The sequence below is a fragment of the Engraulis encrasicolus genome, chromosome 9, assembly GCF_034702125.1.
Source record: "Engraulis encrasicolus isolate BLACKSEA-1 chromosome 9, IST_EnEncr_1.0, whole genome shotgun sequence".
Lineage (NCBI taxonomy): Eukaryota > Metazoa > Chordata > Actinopteri > Clupeiformes > Engraulidae > Engraulis > Engraulis encrasicolus.
This window is the reverse complement of record NC_085865.1, coordinates 54,740,591-54,759,945: the sequence shown is the minus strand read 5'-3', so window position 1 is coordinate 54,759,945 and position 19,355 is coordinate 54,740,591. Positions and strand designations below refer to the sequence as shown.

Genomic DNA, 19,355 nt, shown 5'->3' with positions numbered 1-19,355 from the left:
GGAGGACTACTAGAACACAGACTAGCGTTCAACCAAACATTGACAGCATCTGGTTGCCCAAGTGAAACACAGGCAGGCACCACAAGCACACAACTTCATTGCGTTCATTTTTTCCCCTCTATGATCCATTCGGGAGTTCTTGTTCTGGAAGGCTGTAGAGTTCTACTGCGCACTGTGGCTCTTCCTAGTTAACCCCTCGATGCCCAACCCTCCCCCCACACCCACGTCAAGGCGTTCAGTACTATGGGACATAACTCACATTGCCGCGCCCTGACAAGCCTGTGGTTTCTCGTCTTAATTCAGGGATTAAAATAAGATAAATGTTTTGGGTCGGCTCCCGCAGTTCTGCAGTGTGGCCCTTATTGAATGTATTGGTAAATATATATAATATAAATAGCCTATATGAATATATCGACTCAATCTAATCTCTCGCATTTGCTTGGTATTCATTTTTATTAGTATTTTAAGAATGGCTGGGATACACTTGTTGCTTGGAGGACAGGACGCCTTGTCACAGAGAGGGAGAGTATGTGCGTTGGAATAGTAACGCCACAATAGACGTTAGGACATGAGTAATAACGTTACTGTTCCCAAGGGCTTAGCAGCTTCGCTCCATTATTTCATGTCAAACCCGGTGTGAGGCGTTTCAGAAACAGGCGACAGTCAGTCAAACACACAATTGCAGACGTAGACCAGTTCAGTCGTTCTTTGGACTTCGTACCGTGACATCTCGTGGTATTTCAACTTTCATGTAATAACAGTATCGGATATATACAGACACACATAACGTACGTACATGCATACAGGAGCGTAATGTATAAATAGTACATTTTGTAAGTCAATATCTTCACAATATATGGAATGGAAAGACAAACCTAGTTACAATAGCAGCAACAGATTCTTAATGGATATTAATTATGTTTGATGTACTCAGTAATAACGTTGAGTTTCAGAGATCCCCTCTGCGTAACTAACCTTCATTTTGTAAATGTACATCCAGTATCTGTTCTTTTGTGCTCGTGCATTGCCGTTTTTTCTTTTTTTTCTTTTTATTGTTTGTTTTTTTCTCTCTCTCTTCTATAGAAAGGAAAAAATATTAATAATCATGAGAAATGTAAATGTATTCTGTAGTTGTAAACTTCTTGAGGTCAAGCGTTTTTATTTTCCTGTGTTTTTATTATTGTAGTGGATCGAGTGTTTTTTTTTTCTTCTTCTTTGCTCTGTACATTCTGAAGCAGGATTTGGACTGATGTGGAATAAGGACATGTTTGTCGACGCCAGGAAAAAAAAGAATAATTATCTTATTCTTCACCCACCCAAGTGTCCTGTACTGTTCTCTAACATTTTTGAAGCTTGAGTTCTTTGTTCTTTACTTTTTTTTAAGAGATACGTGATAGTGATTTTTTAATCCGTTTTATTTATTTATTTTGTATGTAACTTTTTGGCATATCTGTAAAATGATTTAAAAAGAGAATCATGCATGTCCACCTCCTCATCTTCTCCTGAGCTAGTTGAAGATGGAGAGATTATGCCTTCTCAGCATCTAAAAGCCTTTTCATGTCCCTTGTTTTAAGGGATCGTGTTTGTTAAATAATAAGCGGCCTGGTCAGGTAGGGGCTATTTGAGGCTGAAAGGATATGGACACATTAAAAAAACACACGTACTGCACTTAACCGAAACAAAACAAAAAAACAGACAGTAACGAGCATTTTAATACTGACAATTAAAAGGAAAAGAAAGTATCTTTCTTTATCTATCTCTCTCCTGTTTGAATTGCCCACCAGTATTCACCCATATCACAGAAATGAAGGAAAAACAACAATGTTCAAAATTACAATTGCAATCCACAAAATACTAAGGTTGAATGTATAATGAGAAAAAATACAATTGTACATATGTGTAAAAAGGAAAGTTTCTAATCATGTTTATTTTCTATGCACCTTTTTTATTTAAGTGATAGTTTAAGTAATAAACATGTCTCCTTTACTCCTCATAGTGACTCATGACCATTATTTGTGTGCGGGTGTGTGTGTGCATGTCTGTGCAGGTAAGCTAACGTGGGGTGGGGGTGTAATTGAGTCCTCACTACAGTTGGTGTATGTATTGTATCCCCCCTCTAATTTTGCCCACCACAATTTTGTAATCACTGCAACCAATGCAGGTATCTCCACCAGTGGTGTAGTCTACTTTTTGTAGTGGGTGGGTATACTGTTTATTTGGACAGCCGTAGACACATTAGTTCCCAAACTGGGGGTCAGGGTCCCTCCGGGGTCATACAAAATGAAGGGAATATTTCAGAGGCAGGGGGAACCATTTTGAACATCCAATACAATTTCCTGCATTCTAGTGTATTTTAGGGTGAATATTCTTAATCTCATGGCAAGGATATAGAGTAGCCTAGTACATGTCAGCCTTTTAGCATGGCCACCCTCGTGTGCCACTGTCTTGGTAGGCCTATGGGGTGTTACACCATCAGCGTATTGCCAATTGATGTTCATGCAAGCAGCGTTAGCCTTATATAAGGCACTAATGAATTTGAGACATTCATCCTTATAGACAGGGGTGGTCAATGAAACAGCTACTGTATGCATGCGTGAATAGTAAACTATGTGGACATGGGTTTACAGCTACAAGTTCTGAATGCATATTGATTGTAATCGTATTGTCATGTTTTTCAAGTTTAAGTTCAAGTGTACTTTATTGTCAAAAATCTATGACAATCCACCTACCGTGCTACCGTTGATTAAATGTGACAGCTATTCTAAATATGGAACAATGAATTTTAAGTGTAACAGTTTGCAATTTTAGGTGGGTATACTGAAAACCCCATTTTTTCAGGTGGGTATACTGAGTTTACCAGGGGTTCCCAAACTTTACCATGACAAGGCCCCCCATATATGTTAAATTCCAGGCAAGGCCCCCCTTATATGGGTCATGCTATACTATTTTTTTTCTTTCACGACCATAGTCTATGTGTGTGTGACAGTGTCCCATTGGAATATATAAAATAACTATAATGGTAGTTGCAATAGATTATTATGCAGTTTTTAACTAATGGGAATATTGTTATAATGGGAATAGCTGATAGTGGTTTATTTTGGTGCACATTAATTCATCAATTATTTATTTTGATGTGCTATACTTTTTCTGACAACCTTCTGCGCCCCCCTAGCATTCCTTCGTAGCCCCCCAGGGGTCCCCGGCTCCCACTTTTAAAACCACTGCCATAGACTACACCACAGATCTCCACATACTGTAATTAAACTGATGTGTTGCGGCCCATTACATCGCATCTCTGGAGCCTCTGCCTCTCACTTCTTTCTCTCTCTCCCTCCTTTAATTTTGCCCTCAACAATTTTGTAATCACTGCAACCACTACAGGTATCTCCACATAATTAAACTAATGTATCGAGGCCCATTTCATGTCATTTCTGAAAGCTATTAGAGGTGCACTAGACTGGGCTCCTCTTGCACGTCTCTCGTGTGTGTGTGTGTGTGTGTGTGTGTGTGTGTGTGTGTGTGTGTGTGTGTGTGTGTGTGTGTGTGTGTGTGTGTGTGTGTGTGTGTGTGTGTGTGTGTGTGTGTGTGTGTGTGTGTGTGTGTCCAACGACTAGGCCAGCCAGGCTACTGAAAATCACTACTCCAATTTGCTCCATATTTGAGGAGTCTGCCCACATGCTTTAATGTGGAGGCCCTGAGGCATTTGAAAGCCAGCAGGGCCACTCTGCCTCTGCCAGCAGGGGCACTCTGCCTTGGCTTTGGTGCTGTGGCCACTGGTGGCGTGGCAGCTCGGTAATGAGAGGTAAAAAATGAAGATGAGGGGGAGTTTATGGTGGGTGGAAATGGACCCCCTACCAGGCTGAAACCACACTTGAAAGCATACAGCTTGAAGAGAAAGTAGCCTGTTGTTTGAAAGGCTGACATTTTTTCTTAGGCCTATTTGTTCTTCATAATGCCGCTCTCTTATGGTTAGGATGTGCATTGCTTGCCTTGAACATTTATTTTGGCTAGACGAGTGGATTTTTTTGATGCCAGTGCAAATTTGTAAAACACTTTTTGTTTGGGAACCCAGCTGTCAATAGTTAGCAGGGCAACCACTATCAAGCAGGGCTGGTCTGGGGCAAAGAAAAAAAAAACAGGCTGAGCATTTTCAGCCATGATCTGCCCACCAGGCATCGACAGAGACAATGACGCATGTGACAACATTGTCTATTACATGCTATTTATATTTTGTCCACAACAATCAAATTGTTTGAATATTTAAATCGGACCAGGATAGGTCTGCTGGAATGGCATGAAGACTACCAGTAGTCTACCACTAATATGGAGGACCAGGCCAAAATCACCAACAGTCCACCTGACAAATCCCCTGTATGCCCTATGGACAATCCAGCAATACTAATAAGGCCTACGGATATTCCAAGCTATTAAAGTAAATGGAGCAATATGTGGCGCTGAGTACAAACTGCACTGCCTGCTGAGGTCTAGCAGTGGCCAAGCACGCAGCTATACTGATGACAATGACTTTTTATTCATGCATGCACAATCACATACGGGAAAGGCAAGAAACTAGAGTTTATTATTGTCATCTGGTTTGTATCAGTTGGCTTTGAGGTTGCACAAACAGAGCAGTTCCTTCTTGATCTCCCATGTAGCTGGAACATATCAGAGTGTACCACAGTCCTATCCTCTCTTCCCACACACTGCCCGAACTAGGCTACTTATTGGAGCAACTCATCTCCCCCCCATCTCCCCCCCTCCCCCCTCTCTCCTCAGCTGTCTTTTCCTAAAGCACCACTCCCTCTGCATATTTGCCTGTCCCAAAGTCTTGGTATTTGTTCTCGGTCCACCAGTATCACTTGTTATTTTCGACTCGTCTTTCACCTTATGTACTCTTTGGATGAACATCAAGTCAACTTTTTTTCTACTCCTCCATCTTTTCTCACCCCTGACTGCCTCCTCTTCTCCTCCTCCGCCCTCCTCCTCCTCCCTGTCTCCCTAATTGGCGCTCATTGCCATTCCCTTCAGAGACGGGGAGTTTCACTTTTTCCTCCCCAAAGTCAGCGAACAAGCGAGCAAAGTGAAGTTTTTAGGCTTATTTTTCAGCCGAGGACGGACTCATCTGTCGCTCCCCGGTGAAACTCTGCCGGCGGCACTGGTAGGTTTATACACTTATTTGACTGGTTTAACTTCTTACAATTGAGTTAAGTTTTAAATGACAGTGGCCCTATCCATATGGATGCATGGGATTTAAAAACACCAACGTGTGGTCTGTGGCTGCTTTTTTAATGCACCGGCTGATCTCATGTCTTGACTTTGGAATGTTGGCGAGCATGAGGGTCAAGAGGAGAAAAATACTGTTGCCTGTCTGTAACGGGGCTGAACAAGGAACAAAGGACCAGAGGGGTGTTAATGCAGACTGTGCTTTACATGCCCTCTACTTTATTTGAAAAAGTAATAGTCTCTCACTAAACACATGACAAGGCTCAAACTAAAAGAAAACACATGTGTCTATTGCTGCGCCTTTTTCATTTTCGTTTAATTCGTCTATTTCGTAGTGTTTGTTTAGGAAATTCGTTTATGAGTTGCCTAAACATTGTGTGTGCCCTGTACCGTTGGCAACACTGATACTGTCTAGGAGGTGAGCTAATACCACTAGACGTGGGAGAGATGGCGTGCCAAGGTATTGCTGGCCGCCTATCCGCGCAAGACAGATGGCCCAGTAGCGCTCGAGCGCTATTTAGCCGTCTGCGTGCTGTACACGCGCTCTCTCGAGGGAGTGTTGATTCTATGCTACAATCAGACATCTCATGCAGCAATGTTTTCATCCTCCCACTCTTAGGTCCTGGTCATGTTAAAGCTATTTCAGTAAACAGTGAGATGATGCATCTACTGAAACGGATTTTGTTTAGGTCAGCAATGATTTGGTGTGCTGCTGACCACAACAGAATCCAGACGCGATGCTGGTCTGCGCCTGAAGTTTGTTACCTAAGTGCGCCATAGGGTTTTTTCCTCCTGTGAATGGAATCAAATGCTCTAGGTGTCTGCATTTTGTGTTCAATGTGTCAGTCCCAACAAAATGCAGGTAGGCCTATGAACGTCAAACAGGCCTACTCCACCAAAGGATTTCGAAAATAAAACTGCTGGGTTTTTTTCCCTTTTTCTTCAAAGTAGGCCTGAAAGGAGAGCTGATTTTCCCAGCAGACACAAACTTGGTGGAATAGAAATGTTGTATTGCTTCAGGCAGGGTAGAAGGTGTGTGGAAGGGCCACACCATTAAAAAACACATTCTGGACAGATGTGTTTACTTTCATCAATGTAAGGTCCAGTAGGGATTTCCATCTTTTTTTTCTCCTCTGCAAATGCCTCTTCCAGTCCACCACCGAGTTTGTGGCAGAATTAATAAACTAACTCGTTCTGCAGAATCAATCAAGAAGGGAAAACTGTGTGTAAAAAAAAAAGAATCTAAAGGGGATCGCTGTCAGCTTGCTCACGGCTCAGTTGCATTTTATATATTTGATTGTGAGTTGTTACTGGCTGTTGCGTTCCCCTGTGGTTTGGTCTTGCTGCTCGCTAATAGGGAGGCTATTATGCAACATCCTGACTGTTCTCTCTCCAGTCATCAGCTGACTTGCTGCATGCCACACCACACTGCCTTTGCACGATGCACGGTCGGGAATGAACTCCCAGGCCGACCGACCGTCAGTCTGTTTCGGTTCAACCCAAGTAACACTCAGGAACATTGAACTTGCATGCAACTCAAGCAGGTTCTTTAAAAAAACAGCTGCGCATGAGTCATGTTTTTCTATCCGTTTGCTGTCATCTCCCACCACCACCATATCACTCCCTTCACCTCCACCCCAGGCTTTCACCTCCATCCCAGGCCTTTCTCTCACTAAACTAGGCCTGCACCCCCCCCCACACACACACACACACACACATCCACCTCATGCCTTCTCTCTCTTTCTCTCTCTCTCCCTTCTTCACAGACTCCACTGTAGACTACGCCTGCCACATCCATCCCTCAATGTACCCCCCCCCACACACACCCCTCTCCGCCTCATCCACATCCCTCTCTCCACCTCACCCACATCCCTCTCTCTCTTCTCTTCTCTTCTCTTCTCTTCTCTTCTCTTCTCTTCTCTTCTCTTCTCTTCTCTTCTCTTCTCTTCTCTGTATAGTCCCCAGTCTAGCTGACGCCTGCTGCAGCCCTGCCCTGCCTCTGCTGGCTCAACTGACCTGACGTGATGTCAGTGGCCAGGAAATGGTGTTTCTGTTTGTTCATGGCGCTGCTGGCCACTTCGTCCTCCGAGCTGGATGACAACAAGATCCCCAGCCTGTGCTCGGGCAGCCCCGGCATCCCTGGAGCCCCGGGCATACACGGCAGCCCTGGGCTGCCCGGCAGAGATGGGCGTGACGGGCGCGACGCCCAGGCAGGGTATCCCGGGGACAAAGGGGACAGAGGCGAACCAGGTAAAGTCATCTCACACGGTTGCCTAAAATGCAGAGTTGTATAAAGCAGAGTAGAAGTACTCTTACAGATATAATTATAACACTAATTATAACAATAAACTACCGGTATGTAATATCGTAGGCCTACTTCTAAGAAGTGTGATAACGCTTTATTTTAACAGGGCTTTAATTACAGTGTACTTACTCATTAGGTAGGCCCTACAGTGGAATAACTGGTATAAATTATAACATTTAATAACATGTACGTACAGCTGTAGTAAATGTTATTACATCATTTTTCTGTATCTACATACCATAACGCCAATAATGACCATAATGTACTTTGAAGTGATTTTATAATACTTTGCCAAAGTGATGAATTCTTCCAGGGAGGCAAAGGGGTGAACTGAGGCCCAAGGCGACATTGGTATTGATACACAAAAATACACATTGTGAGTATGATCGATGTAATAACCTGTGCTACAGTTGCACTTAGGCCTATATGTTATTTCACAAGTTATTCCACTCTACTTGAGTAAGTAGCCTACACTGTAATTAAAGGCCTGCTACCAGACGTGCTAAGAGTACCTCTACTACTCCTACATAAAAAGGAAGAATCATCTAATTAAAACGGATGTCGATAGTTAGTCACTTGATTTAACATTAGTCTGATTGCTGAAAAAATAAACAACAGATGGCACCAGTCAAATCTGTGGCACCAGATTTTTCATCCTTTTTATGTATGATTTAGTCCTGCTCTGGTTGCATTGGATTGTTACTTTGGAATCATTGTGGAGTATGTATATCCTTTGTACTACTTCTACTCCAACTTTATATAACTCTGTTAAAATATTACGTTACGTTTGACAGACACATAAACATACACACAGTACAATGTCCTATACTCTGTTGGTGTTCATGCACACAGAGGAAATGTTACTGCTTGTGTTTCTACATTTCCGAATCAATACATGTAGACCTCCTTGATACATGCGCATACATGCGTAGGTAATCTGTCTACACAGTCTCACCCCAAGTAGTCAATTTTTGACTACTCAATTTTTGACACCCCAAGACTGCAATTTTTGACGTCTTGGGTATTCCTTCCACGTCACATTTTGACGATGTCCTCAAAGGCGCCCCCTTGTGGCAGCATAACGTCATTGAGGTTAGGTTTAGGAATAGGTTTAGGGTTAGGCCACATAGTCAAAATGTGACGTGGAAGGAATACCCAAGACGTCAAAAATTGCCGTCTGGTCCAAGGTAGTCAGAAATTGACTACTTGGGGTGAGACTGCGTTGAATCTGTAAGTATCCTGGCACAGGTCATTTTGATGCGTATTTGTTACCAAACATCCCATGAACATAGCCTGCTGGTATCCATGTCATGCTAATTTCACACCTTAAACATTACATTTACATTTACAAAACATATGCCCTGATATCCTAAGTATTTCATGAGCATGGTAAAGTGATACAACTGATGAGGTTACCTGCATGAAGTGGTAAACCTGCTAATAGACAGCTCACAATTGTCATTTAGTTGAGAACATCAGGATTCCAGGCTCTTGTAGATGATTGTCCACTACCTCAATGTTTGGATTACTACTGAGCCAGTTTCTTAGAATACCCTGCAGGCATTCATGCAGAAGTTGCTTTTGCTGTTTTGCCAAACAACGTGAACATACTGAAACCTGATAGGTATCCATGCACATGTCACATAAACACATAAACATACGCTAGGTAACTAGGTATGCATGCACCCACCTGGGACAAACAGAATACAAAAAACAGATGTTGAAGTAGTTTTAGCAAAAGCCCTGTGAGTTCAAGGGGAAAAAATGAGCGTCCTGACACATTTGTCCAGTATAAATAACATGCGGTCATGGAGGGATCAGACAGGAGTGCTGCTTTATCCATCATGAATCCAGGCAGGTGTCTCAAGGCAGCCGCACGCTGCACCAAGGTATCCTTTAAGACCGTCATACCTTCCCCTCTGAGACAGCATTGGCATGTTTTCAAGATGGATGCCTGGTGAAGTCACTGAAATATGCCCCAGTGTATTGGGTTTTGGATGCAAGGGGCATCAGTCCGTCAGGATTTGCCAGAAAGAAGTTATATACATTAAAACAGGACTAATTAGTGTTTAAACCTTAAGATACTTTAAGATAATGTTTCTAAAGTCATTTATGTGGTTCCTCAACTTTTCAGAAGCTGATAGGCTCTTTTGTTGGGTCATCCTCAATAAGGTGTTTAGAGGAGCAGGTCATCTTTCAGTAGTTTACAATGAAAAGCAATACCACTTGTAGCTTCAATTCCATCATGTTCTGTGGTCAGCTGCAGGGCCCCAGCTGCATGACCAACCTCTGATAGAGAGTCTGTTTGAAAACCTGCATGTCCGCTTTTTATAATGACGAAAGCTCACCTGGGAAATTGCATTGACACAGGACACACTGCACACAACAAAAGTGAATTTTCTGTTTCACCCGTGCAAGGGGTCAGCCCTAAATAACGGCCCAAGGGAGCAGTGCGGCAAGACGATTTTATGCTCAGGGTACCTCAGTCAAGGAGGAGGGTGGGGGAGATCACTTTAATTATTCCTCCCACCAACCTGGCAGATTGGGAGTCAAACCGGCAACTTTTGGGCTACAAATCTGACGCTCTAACTGCTTATCCATGACTGCTCTAGAATGAGGCAGGTTGTGTCTATTACTCCTGCAGGCCAGCGAGGTGCGAGACTATGGACAGTTGTGTAGTTACACCAACCTTTGGTGAACATCCAGTCTGGATGAAATACTGTATGTTAGACTACGGATGAGACTAAGTTTCAAATTTCCCCCACAGGCCAACCAGGTGTGAGGGTTGATAGTTGTTACATTGTGCTGTACCTAATAGTTGAAATAGTCCAACCAACACATGAGTACATAAGTCTGAATGATACTAACTATAGGATGCCTTGTAAATATCTAGTTTCTTTTCGACTTGTAGATTTTACACGAGTACCTGCTGTCTTCCGCAGGTGAGCCAGGTGCGAGGGGCGAGACAGGTGAGCGTGGCGCGGAGGGCCAGAGGGGTGATAAAGGAGAGAATGGGGAGTGTGCCGTGGCACCCAAATCGGCCTTCAGTGCCAAGCTGTCGGACGTGCGGACCATGCCTGTCACCACGGGCAGCGGGGAGGTCGCCATCCGTTTCGACCGCATCGTGCTGAATGAGCAAGGCGACTACAATGCAGAGACGGGGGTCTTCACCTGCCGCGTGCCCGGCGTCTACTACTTCACCGTCCACGCCACAGTGTACCGCGCCAGCCTGCAGTTCGACCTGATGAAGAACGGCTTCACGCTGGCCTCCTACTTCCAGTTCTTCGGCAACTGGTCCAAGCCGGCGTCGCTGTCCGGGGGCACGCTAGTGCACCTGATCCCTGGCGACAAGGTGTGGGTGCAGATGGCTCTCGGGGAGTACAATGGCTTCTACTCCAGCCCCAAGACAGACAGCACCTTCACAGGGTTCCTGGTGTACTCGGACTGGAAGAACTCGGCCGTGTTTGCCTAAGTTGTCTTCAGTCAGGGGTGTCAAACTCAAATTGTCCGATGGCCAAAATCAAAATCTGGAATGAAGTTGTTGGCCGAATTCTATTTATTTTTGAAATAAAAAACTAAAATTGTGCGTGTATGCACTTAATACCCAGTTAAATTTCCCACACACTCTCTCCCATCATTTAAGGTAGTTCAAATGTGCCTGCACATATCGTTGGCCTGGGCCCACTCTTAGTCCTGTGACACACCAACTTTCACATTTAAGCCTTGTGATTCACAAGGCTTAATGTGAAGTGATGCATTCCATTAATGGTGTATGTGGGCCAAATGTAGTACACATTTGAAATAATCTCGCGGGCCGAATAAAATGACTCCGCAGGTCAGATTTGGACCCAGGATCCGAGTTTGACATCCACTGAAGGTAGCCTAATGATACACGGGACAACTTTTTTTGACCAATGTTGCTGTTGGCCAACAGCATGATTAGGGTTAGGACCTGATTTTCTGATGGATCAGCAATAGACTATTTTTTTTTATTTGTATCATTTTCTTGGTGCATATTATAGTGATAAACAGTCCAAACATCATCTTATAGTGTCGTTGCGCAGAAGCATTGCTCAAAAAGTTATCCAGAGTGCCATCACCTTTTGTAGATGTTGGTTTGTAGCCCTTGTTACCATATTACTGATGGCTTACTATCAACATAGTTAGGCCTACTGTATGATTGCTAAATATTCACACCTGGGGGCTATCTAGGAATAGTTCCAGGTACTTCGAGACTACAACTTTCAATGAAAGCTGACTTAGTGTTTATTATTCTCACATCACTTGATGTAAGATGCATTTGGAATCGATGCAGTTATTTTTACATGCCAGTGTGTGGGGCATTACAGATATATAGCCTACATTTTTATGACAAATGCAAGACTGCAAACCTGAAGTGCTTTGATTACAGTACTCATTGACACTTGAGTGACTTAACCACTCAACAGCTCTAACGTGTAATATGCTTACATGAAATGCTTTGACTGTCTAATGGTCTTTGATACTGTACACCAGGGCCTTAAAGGGGTATGCCACTATTTTGGGGCTTAATACAGTTAAAATCGTTGGCCAGGGTTTATAATGGTGGTAAAGTGTCTTATTTTTCATGTAAGCCGTTGTCTTGCTTTAAGACAAGTTAAAAGAGGGAATATGTCGCTAAGCTAGTGAAAGTCAATGGATCCATGTAGCATGCTACAATGCTACACGGATACATTGACTTTCACTAGCTTAGCGACATATTCCCTCTTTAAACTTGTCTTAAAGCAAGACAACGCTTAACATGAAAAATAAAACACTTAACCACCTTTATAAACCCCAGCCAACGATTTTAACTGTATTAAGCCCCAAAATAGTGGCATACCCCTTTAAATTGGCTTTTTTTCATCACCAGCCAAAATGGCTAGTAGATGTGTATCTTGCTAGCCAAACATACTAACTAATGGGTCAAAATGGCTAGTAAGTTGGTATTTTCTACCAGCCAAACTGATTTTTCCGCAGCCTTTGGCTGGTTGGCTGGTGTTCATTTAGAGCCTTGCTGTACACCATATTGTTTACATGAAGGCTTGCACTACGTCTGGGCCAGTTAGGCTACATCTTCAGGCATGTCCACCGACACATAACCCACATGTTGATGTAGAGAATACATGTGTACATATTCTCTCTCTTGCTCTCTCTCTCTCTCTCACACACACACACACACGCATGCACGCACACACACACTTCTTTTTTGAATTTATTGAGATATTAGCTCTGGTTAGTTCCACGCATTGCAATTGGACCAGTGATGCACTCACAGAATGACATGTTTGTCAAAACAAGGTCGTAAAAGTTTAACAGTGCCTGGTTGTAACTCAAATACTTGGTGAAGGAGCTGCAGAGTGGCAAATGCATGACCAAATGCACAACCTTTCTCCTGCCCAGCTACATTTATATTTTATTTGTTTGTTTTATAAATATATATCTTCAGCCAACTGAACTATTATCAGTTCTGATCCCTCACATAACAAACTGTAGTTAATTTGTAATAATTACATGATGGCATTTTATAAACTTGATTTAAGCCAAGATACTGCAACAAAGTGTATCCTAGAAATGCTGGCTTTGGTGGTCCTCTTTGACTTTGCTTTGCTGTACAATTCTTGTGTTTCGAGCTGAATAAAGCTCATGGTGTTATATGTTTAGCAGATGGAAAATAATGCTTTTCCTTGCCATCAGTGGGAACCTTTACTGTTGCAATGACTAGCAAAATTAACTGTAGGCCTATGACTTTGCGAAACACATTGTGCACTAGTCTATTAAGGCTTGTTTATGCAGTCTATCAAACTAGCCATGCATATCCAGGACTACTATTCCTTTGAAAAAATGTTGTTAGATGACGAAAGTAGGGCAATCGCTTTTTAAATCGATATGAACAAATTAACTTAGTGTCTGTTGTGATTTTATGTATTTGTAGCTATTATATAGTAAGGGAAATGTTAATCAAAGGAGTGAAAATGGAACTGTTATTTCAGTTTTATTGAGTGTCGCTTTGCATACATTCTCACCATCCTCATACCTTTTAAATACAAAAATAAATCCAACGATTGAAAAAGAAAGAAGTCGCATGGTACACAGTTTAAGCCAAGATCCCTGCCAACAGTCACTTGTGAAAAACAAACTTAAACAAAACATTTTTTTCTTCAAATTAATCTTTACCTCTAGTGATGTGCAGATGACTATATCATGATTATGAAACACTTAAAAACTACTGCTCTCTCCCTCAAATATCAAGGCACTGCACAAGAAATGGACAAAATGACTATAAAATAACTTCAAGGCAGTGCAGGATAATCCTACACTCATCCTTGACAGTGGTTACATGGGTGTTTGCAAGCACACATGTCTCCCCAATAAGATGGTTTAGATCCAAACCTGGATATGGTAACCTGGAAGTAGCGCCAAATCACCTTGTGAAATAGCCTAAAAGACACTTGCAGGCTAGCAGGTTTACCACTTTCTTTAGGTTAACTTTGCCAGGTTTATCTCTCAACCATGTTCTTCGTATAGTTGAATACAGCCCTGGTAAACGAAAAGAAAATTGTCCATCTTCAATCAAAGGAACAAACGCAGACACAACGGAATGTAAACTGGTTCTACCCACAAAATCATTTACAACACCAGCATTGACTGAAATGGAATACAAGTGTGGTACAATATGAATATACTGTATATGGTGACAATTTAAGCACGAGAGCCCTCTATAAGACGTGGGTCGGGCCTTCAGCCACATAACAATAGTGGCTTACCTTAACTACTAAACATACAGGTTATTCTTCTTCAGGTAAATACAAACTCTTGAACAGTTCATCCCAAGCACAACCCACAATCCTTTTAGTATTTTAGTATTTAGTATTCATTTTCACATCTTTTGTTAACCTTTCTTTACCTTTATCTTACTATTTAAGGAGTACTGTTCAGCTTCTTTTAAGACAACTGCAAAAAAAAGTGCTAAAAAAAGAGTTCAGCACACTTTTTGAAAATAGGTCTGTTCCCTTGTGTGTGTGAATATGAAACAATAGCACAGTAGTAATAGGTATGCTCAATTCAATTCCACTTGGAAAAGAGAGGTTTGGTGGAAAGAGAGCAACAAAAATAAAAATAATCATTACATACAAAAAATTAACTGGAATCAAAGTGAGGGAAGGACCCAAGTGAAAAAATAAACCTCTACAAAAAAACAAAAATCAGCACATGTTGAAATGATTGCATTAATGCAGAAGAACTGTAATATTCCTCGCACAAAACCTTGCACACAGCTCCTCATTCATGCAGCCTTCTAAATTTCACACCGCATAAAAACAATCTATTGGTACAAAAGAGGATCGAGTCACATTATATAAAAATTGGCCATGTGGTCTTATCTATTGGTCTGTCTGCTTGGTTGTTTATTTGGTGTCAAACAGACTGTTCAAACTGTCTGGGTAAGTAAGGGCAAGGGGGTATTCCAAGAATGTGGTTAAGTGATAAACTTGGTTACGTAGACCAACAGGAAGTAGTACATCTGTTAACAGATAGCCCTCAGACAACGGTGTAGGTTGGATTTGGAAAGTAAGGGGGGGGGGGGGATTGTCCACAGTTGATATTTTATACTATATTTGTTATAAAGTGGTGAGAACACTTTAAGATAATCTCAGACGTGGTATAAGCTTAGACGTACCAACACCATCCACCTCATAAACTATGCTATGCCCACAGATATTTTACTTCAGAAATGCACTCAAGGTTCTTCTATTAGATTATGCATGACTACCTCAACGTTCACTTAACCTTGTTTACTACTGAGCCATGTTCTTGGAATACTGCCAGGAATTGCATGCCAATAGTCCACAGTGGGATCACTCGCTGACACTCACTACCACCCTCAGCTGTGGGTCTGGAGACTGCCCACTCCTCATCCTGCCACTCCTACTCATGGCGCAAAGCTCTCACCCACAGACCAGACACATCTTGCTGAGTGCTGACAGACACACAGCACGAAACAAAGCGATACAACAGTCCTTGCCAGACACAGTGCCGTTAGACACAGCAAAACAATCTGATTTCAATGCGATTAATCAATTAAGAAATCATACAAATTAAATTACCCCCAAAACGTACGTGACAATAGTTTCTTAAAGGAACACTCCACCCTTTTTTGATTTTCACATATTTGCAGTATTTCCAAGCATTATTCATGAATGTGCATATCATTTTCGTCTATGTGTTTGCATTACCTAGTTTAACCGTACAGCCAAATTAAGAGTAGCAATGCAAGTCTATGGGGAGCAAACAAAACATCAAATGTAATTAAACTACTTTAAAATTAATGCAAAATTCACCAGAGTGCAAAACAGCCATTTAATCCCGTCCTGTTATCACTTGTGGCTTGATGCTAATGCTGCCCATTTATTTCCAGCGATTAACTTATGCTAAGCTATGCAAATAATTCTGATCCAATAAATCTGAGTACTGAAAACACAGAAGAAAATTATACGCACATTCATGAATAATGCTTAGAAATACAGCAGATATGTGTAAATCAAAAAAGGGTGGACTGTTCCTTTAAATCAGACAGCATAAAACGATTTGGTGTCATTTACGTCACGTGACTGGCGTGACTGAAATCAGACTAAAATGAACAACTATGGGCCTGAAATCAGACTTCAATCTTGTTTGTTTTGCGTCCTTGTTTTTGTTTCCTTTAGCGTTGTAACTGCACTGTGACATCTCGTCACAGGTTCACGTTCATGGTCTGGAAGATCATATTGTGTCTGCAGACAGGAACATCTCCTCAGTTCTCACAGGTACACGTCCATGGTCTGGAAGATCATGTGTCTGCAGAGTGGGCAGTTCCTCTGGTACACCGGTTGGGTGAGCAGTATGTCGGTGCAGTCTCTGCACAGGCACAGGTGCCTACAGGGCAGCAGCACCACTGTCTTGAAGCTGTCCTGGCAGATGACACACTTCTTCCTCTCCTCCTGTTCCTGCAGTAGCGACAGCAGGCTGGAGTCCACCCCAGGAGTAGAGGAAGAAGAGGAGGCTTTGCAGGAGTCCCCGCTCCCATCTGGCGCCCCCTTGTGTTGACATACACCAGACGAGTGATGTCCCAGTTCTGGTTCAGATGCGGCAGCTAGGGGCCGGCGTGCCAGATCTTGTGCTGGTTGTCCGTCTCCCGCACCACCACCACCACCACCACCACCTGCTGCGTTGTCTCTGTCATGCTCTCTCCTCTCTGGTGGTGGTGGCACCGGTGGCAGTGCGTCCCCCGTGCCAGCGTCCACATTCCCGTCCCCATCAGCCCTCACCGCCGCTGCCACCACCACCACCCGCCTCTGCAGTCTCCGCGCAGCGAGTCTAATGTGGCTGCTGTCCCACAAAACCAGCCTCTGGCGCAGGTTCCTCTCCAGCACGTAGAGGCGCCGCAGCGCGCCCCTGAGGCCGCGCAGGGAAGGCACAGTGTTGACGTAGTGCGCCAGCCGGCGGAAGTGCCTCCGGGACACCTCCGGATTCAGGTAGACGGTGGCGCCCGCCACAACGGACAGCGTGAAGAGGAGACCGTAGACGTTGAGCAGGAAGATGCTGAAGAAGACCTGGCAGAGGGACGCCACAAACTCTGCGGCCAGAAGACACGGCGTCCACAGGAAGATGGACGCTCCCACCAGGCTGCTGTACAGGAAACTGAGGGCCGTTAACGCGAGCTCCACAATGTTCTGTATGGGATAGAGCGCCGTCTCACAAAGGCCCACGAACACAGTGTACATGTTCTGCGTGCCTATGAGCAGCAGGTTGACAATAGTGTTGGCTAAGTAGAGTATGAGGCTGAGGGCAATGCCAAAACCTTCCCAGACATGCTTCAGCACGCTATGACCTGACAGCAGCCCTCGATGGAGCAAGTCCCGGGTTCGAAGGAGCACGTGGGAGGCGAGGTAGCCCACCATCTTGCAGCATTCCACCACACCGCCCACAAGCTGCTGTCCTCCTCCAGCCACGTTGTGAGTGAGTATAGACACCCCCTCGGACATGGTGAAGAGACACACCAGGCTCAGGTTCCAGCATTCCAGCACAGAGTTGGTCACCAGCATGGGTAGCTGGTGCACGAAGTTGATGGAGGCGACGAGGAACCGGATCAGGGAATGGACTATGACGAAGTTCAGGTCCAGCAGGAAGCTGACGATCTCGAAGCATTTTCCTAGCGTGTAAAATATGACATTGACGAGGCCCATGCCTGTGTCGTGTTACGCCCTCGGGTAACACATGCATCCACTCGGACAGGTCAGCTGAAATTCAGACACTCATGTGACTTCAGTCAGGAAGTCTGTGCGATATTGAGTCTAAACAAAGAGACAAGAAGGGAAAGAGAGAAGTAAGCTGCATTTTGAAGTGATCAAGACATACTAAGATCGATAACGTTTTCATATCTGAAGTCTGTTGTTTGGAAGCTAAAAAGGCGAGGTCATGGACAAGCGAGCAAAGCGCCAGTGCTGTCCTGTCTGCCCGCCCAGACCCTTATCTTAACAATCAACAGCGTCCCAAAGTCCAGTGTGACTGGACAACCGACAACTGACCGAACTTAGTCAAAAGTGGTGGTATGATAGTAATCGCATTATTTCGGAGCATAGTTATAACCGCAGAAGTACCCCCCTGCATTCGCAGTGATATGTTAGGTATGGCCCATGCCTAGGGCGGATGTTTTTCTTTGAAATTAAAGTTAGCTCAATTGCTAGCTGTCAGTTGTATCTTGTTATCGCTGTTGCACTGCTGGTTGATAAAATCCACGGGCAGCGGTAACTGTTATGTTTCGGTACAACGATGTTATATTGTGTGATTTTGAACAAGTTACATATGTGACAAATGACCAAATGTGGTCTGCCCACCTGCCATTCCCGTGTTGTTGCTCCTTCAGAGCAGGTATGTAGAACTAGTTCCTCCGTGAAGTTGGCTGCAACGGGCAACCTACGAAAGAGCATGGCCTCTGAGAATGTCAAAATAAAAGTCCGTCTCGCTGGCGGGAGGCACTTCCGAACATAATAGTTCTACCTAGGCTATTTCTGCAGGACATTTGCATTTATTTTTAGATTATCATTAGAACAATCATGTTGGAAAATGACAGCTAACTAACTAACTGACTAACAAAATACATAAATAAAACAAATAAAAGGTATGAGGAGCCCTGTCATATACCCTACTGTTCAGTTCAATGTTCAGTTTCATTGGATTGCATTGACACAGTATCCTATAATTCACCATCCATGATGTGTGTGTGTGTACCACCATCCATCACGTATGATTTATGTGTAGCCTATTACCCCATGAACCCAGTTTGATATCACTGCACAACTTTTTTTTTTAAATTTATTTTCATGACTGAAATTGTGTTTCAAGCCATCCATACCCATAGGCCTATGTAGGCCCTATAGGCTAAAAGGTACACACATTCATCCACAGGACAGCGGACTGACAAGGCCTGCTTGGGTCTGCTGAAAGTATGATATGGAACTTTTATTTTGATGCCATTACAGACTGTAGCCCTCATTGCTATCACTGTCATTGCTGGCAAGTAGCCTAAAAGCTTCATCAGCTTAGAAAACAAACTTGCAGCTAGAGTACATTCCAATATGCACACTCCCGTCCTCCACTTGTGCTTGTGGCCTTGCCCCGCCTCCTTATCCCTCCTCCGTGGAGAAAACAATAAAGTTTCTGAGCTGTCAGCCTAGCCACAACAACTTTTGGGGAACTGTGTTTCATTCACCATCCCAATTGCAAATGAGAAAATGGCATTAGAATTGTGATTTTGCAAGATATTCAATTA

At 43.4% G+C, this 19,355-nt stretch overlaps 2 protein-coding genes across 2 annotated transcripts; one reads left to right on the top strand and one right to left on the bottom strand.

Annotated features, from left to right (window-relative positions):
* Positions 1 to 4,829: 4,829 nt before the first annotated feature.
* c1qtnf5 (C1q and TNF related 5) lies at positions 4,830 to 11,688 on the top strand. The gene is made up of 3 exons (XM_063207439.1): positions 4,830 to 5,158; positions 7,182 to 7,473; positions 10,471 to 11,688. Exons 2-3 carry the CDS (start codon positions 7,248 to 7,250, stop codon positions 10,998 to 11,000), a joined length of 756 nt encoding a protein of 251 aa, XP_063063509.1. The 5' UTR covers positions 4,830 to 5,158; positions 7,182 to 7,247; the 3' UTR covers positions 11,001 to 11,688.
* Positions 11,689 to 13,518: 1,830 nt separating this feature from the next.
* rnf26 (ring finger protein 26) lies at positions 13,519 to 18,851 on the bottom strand. Its single transcript, XM_063207438.1, has 2 exons — positions 18,421 to 18,851; positions 13,519 to 17,877 (listed from the first exon to the last, which is right to left on the bottom strand). Exon 2 carries the CDS (start codon positions 17,767 to 17,769, stop codon positions 16,345 to 16,347), a length of 1,425 nt encoding a protein of 474 aa, XP_063063508.1. The 5' UTR covers positions 17,770 to 17,877; positions 18,421 to 18,851; the 3' UTR covers positions 13,519 to 16,344.
* Positions 18,852 to 19,355: the final 504 nt, after the last annotated feature.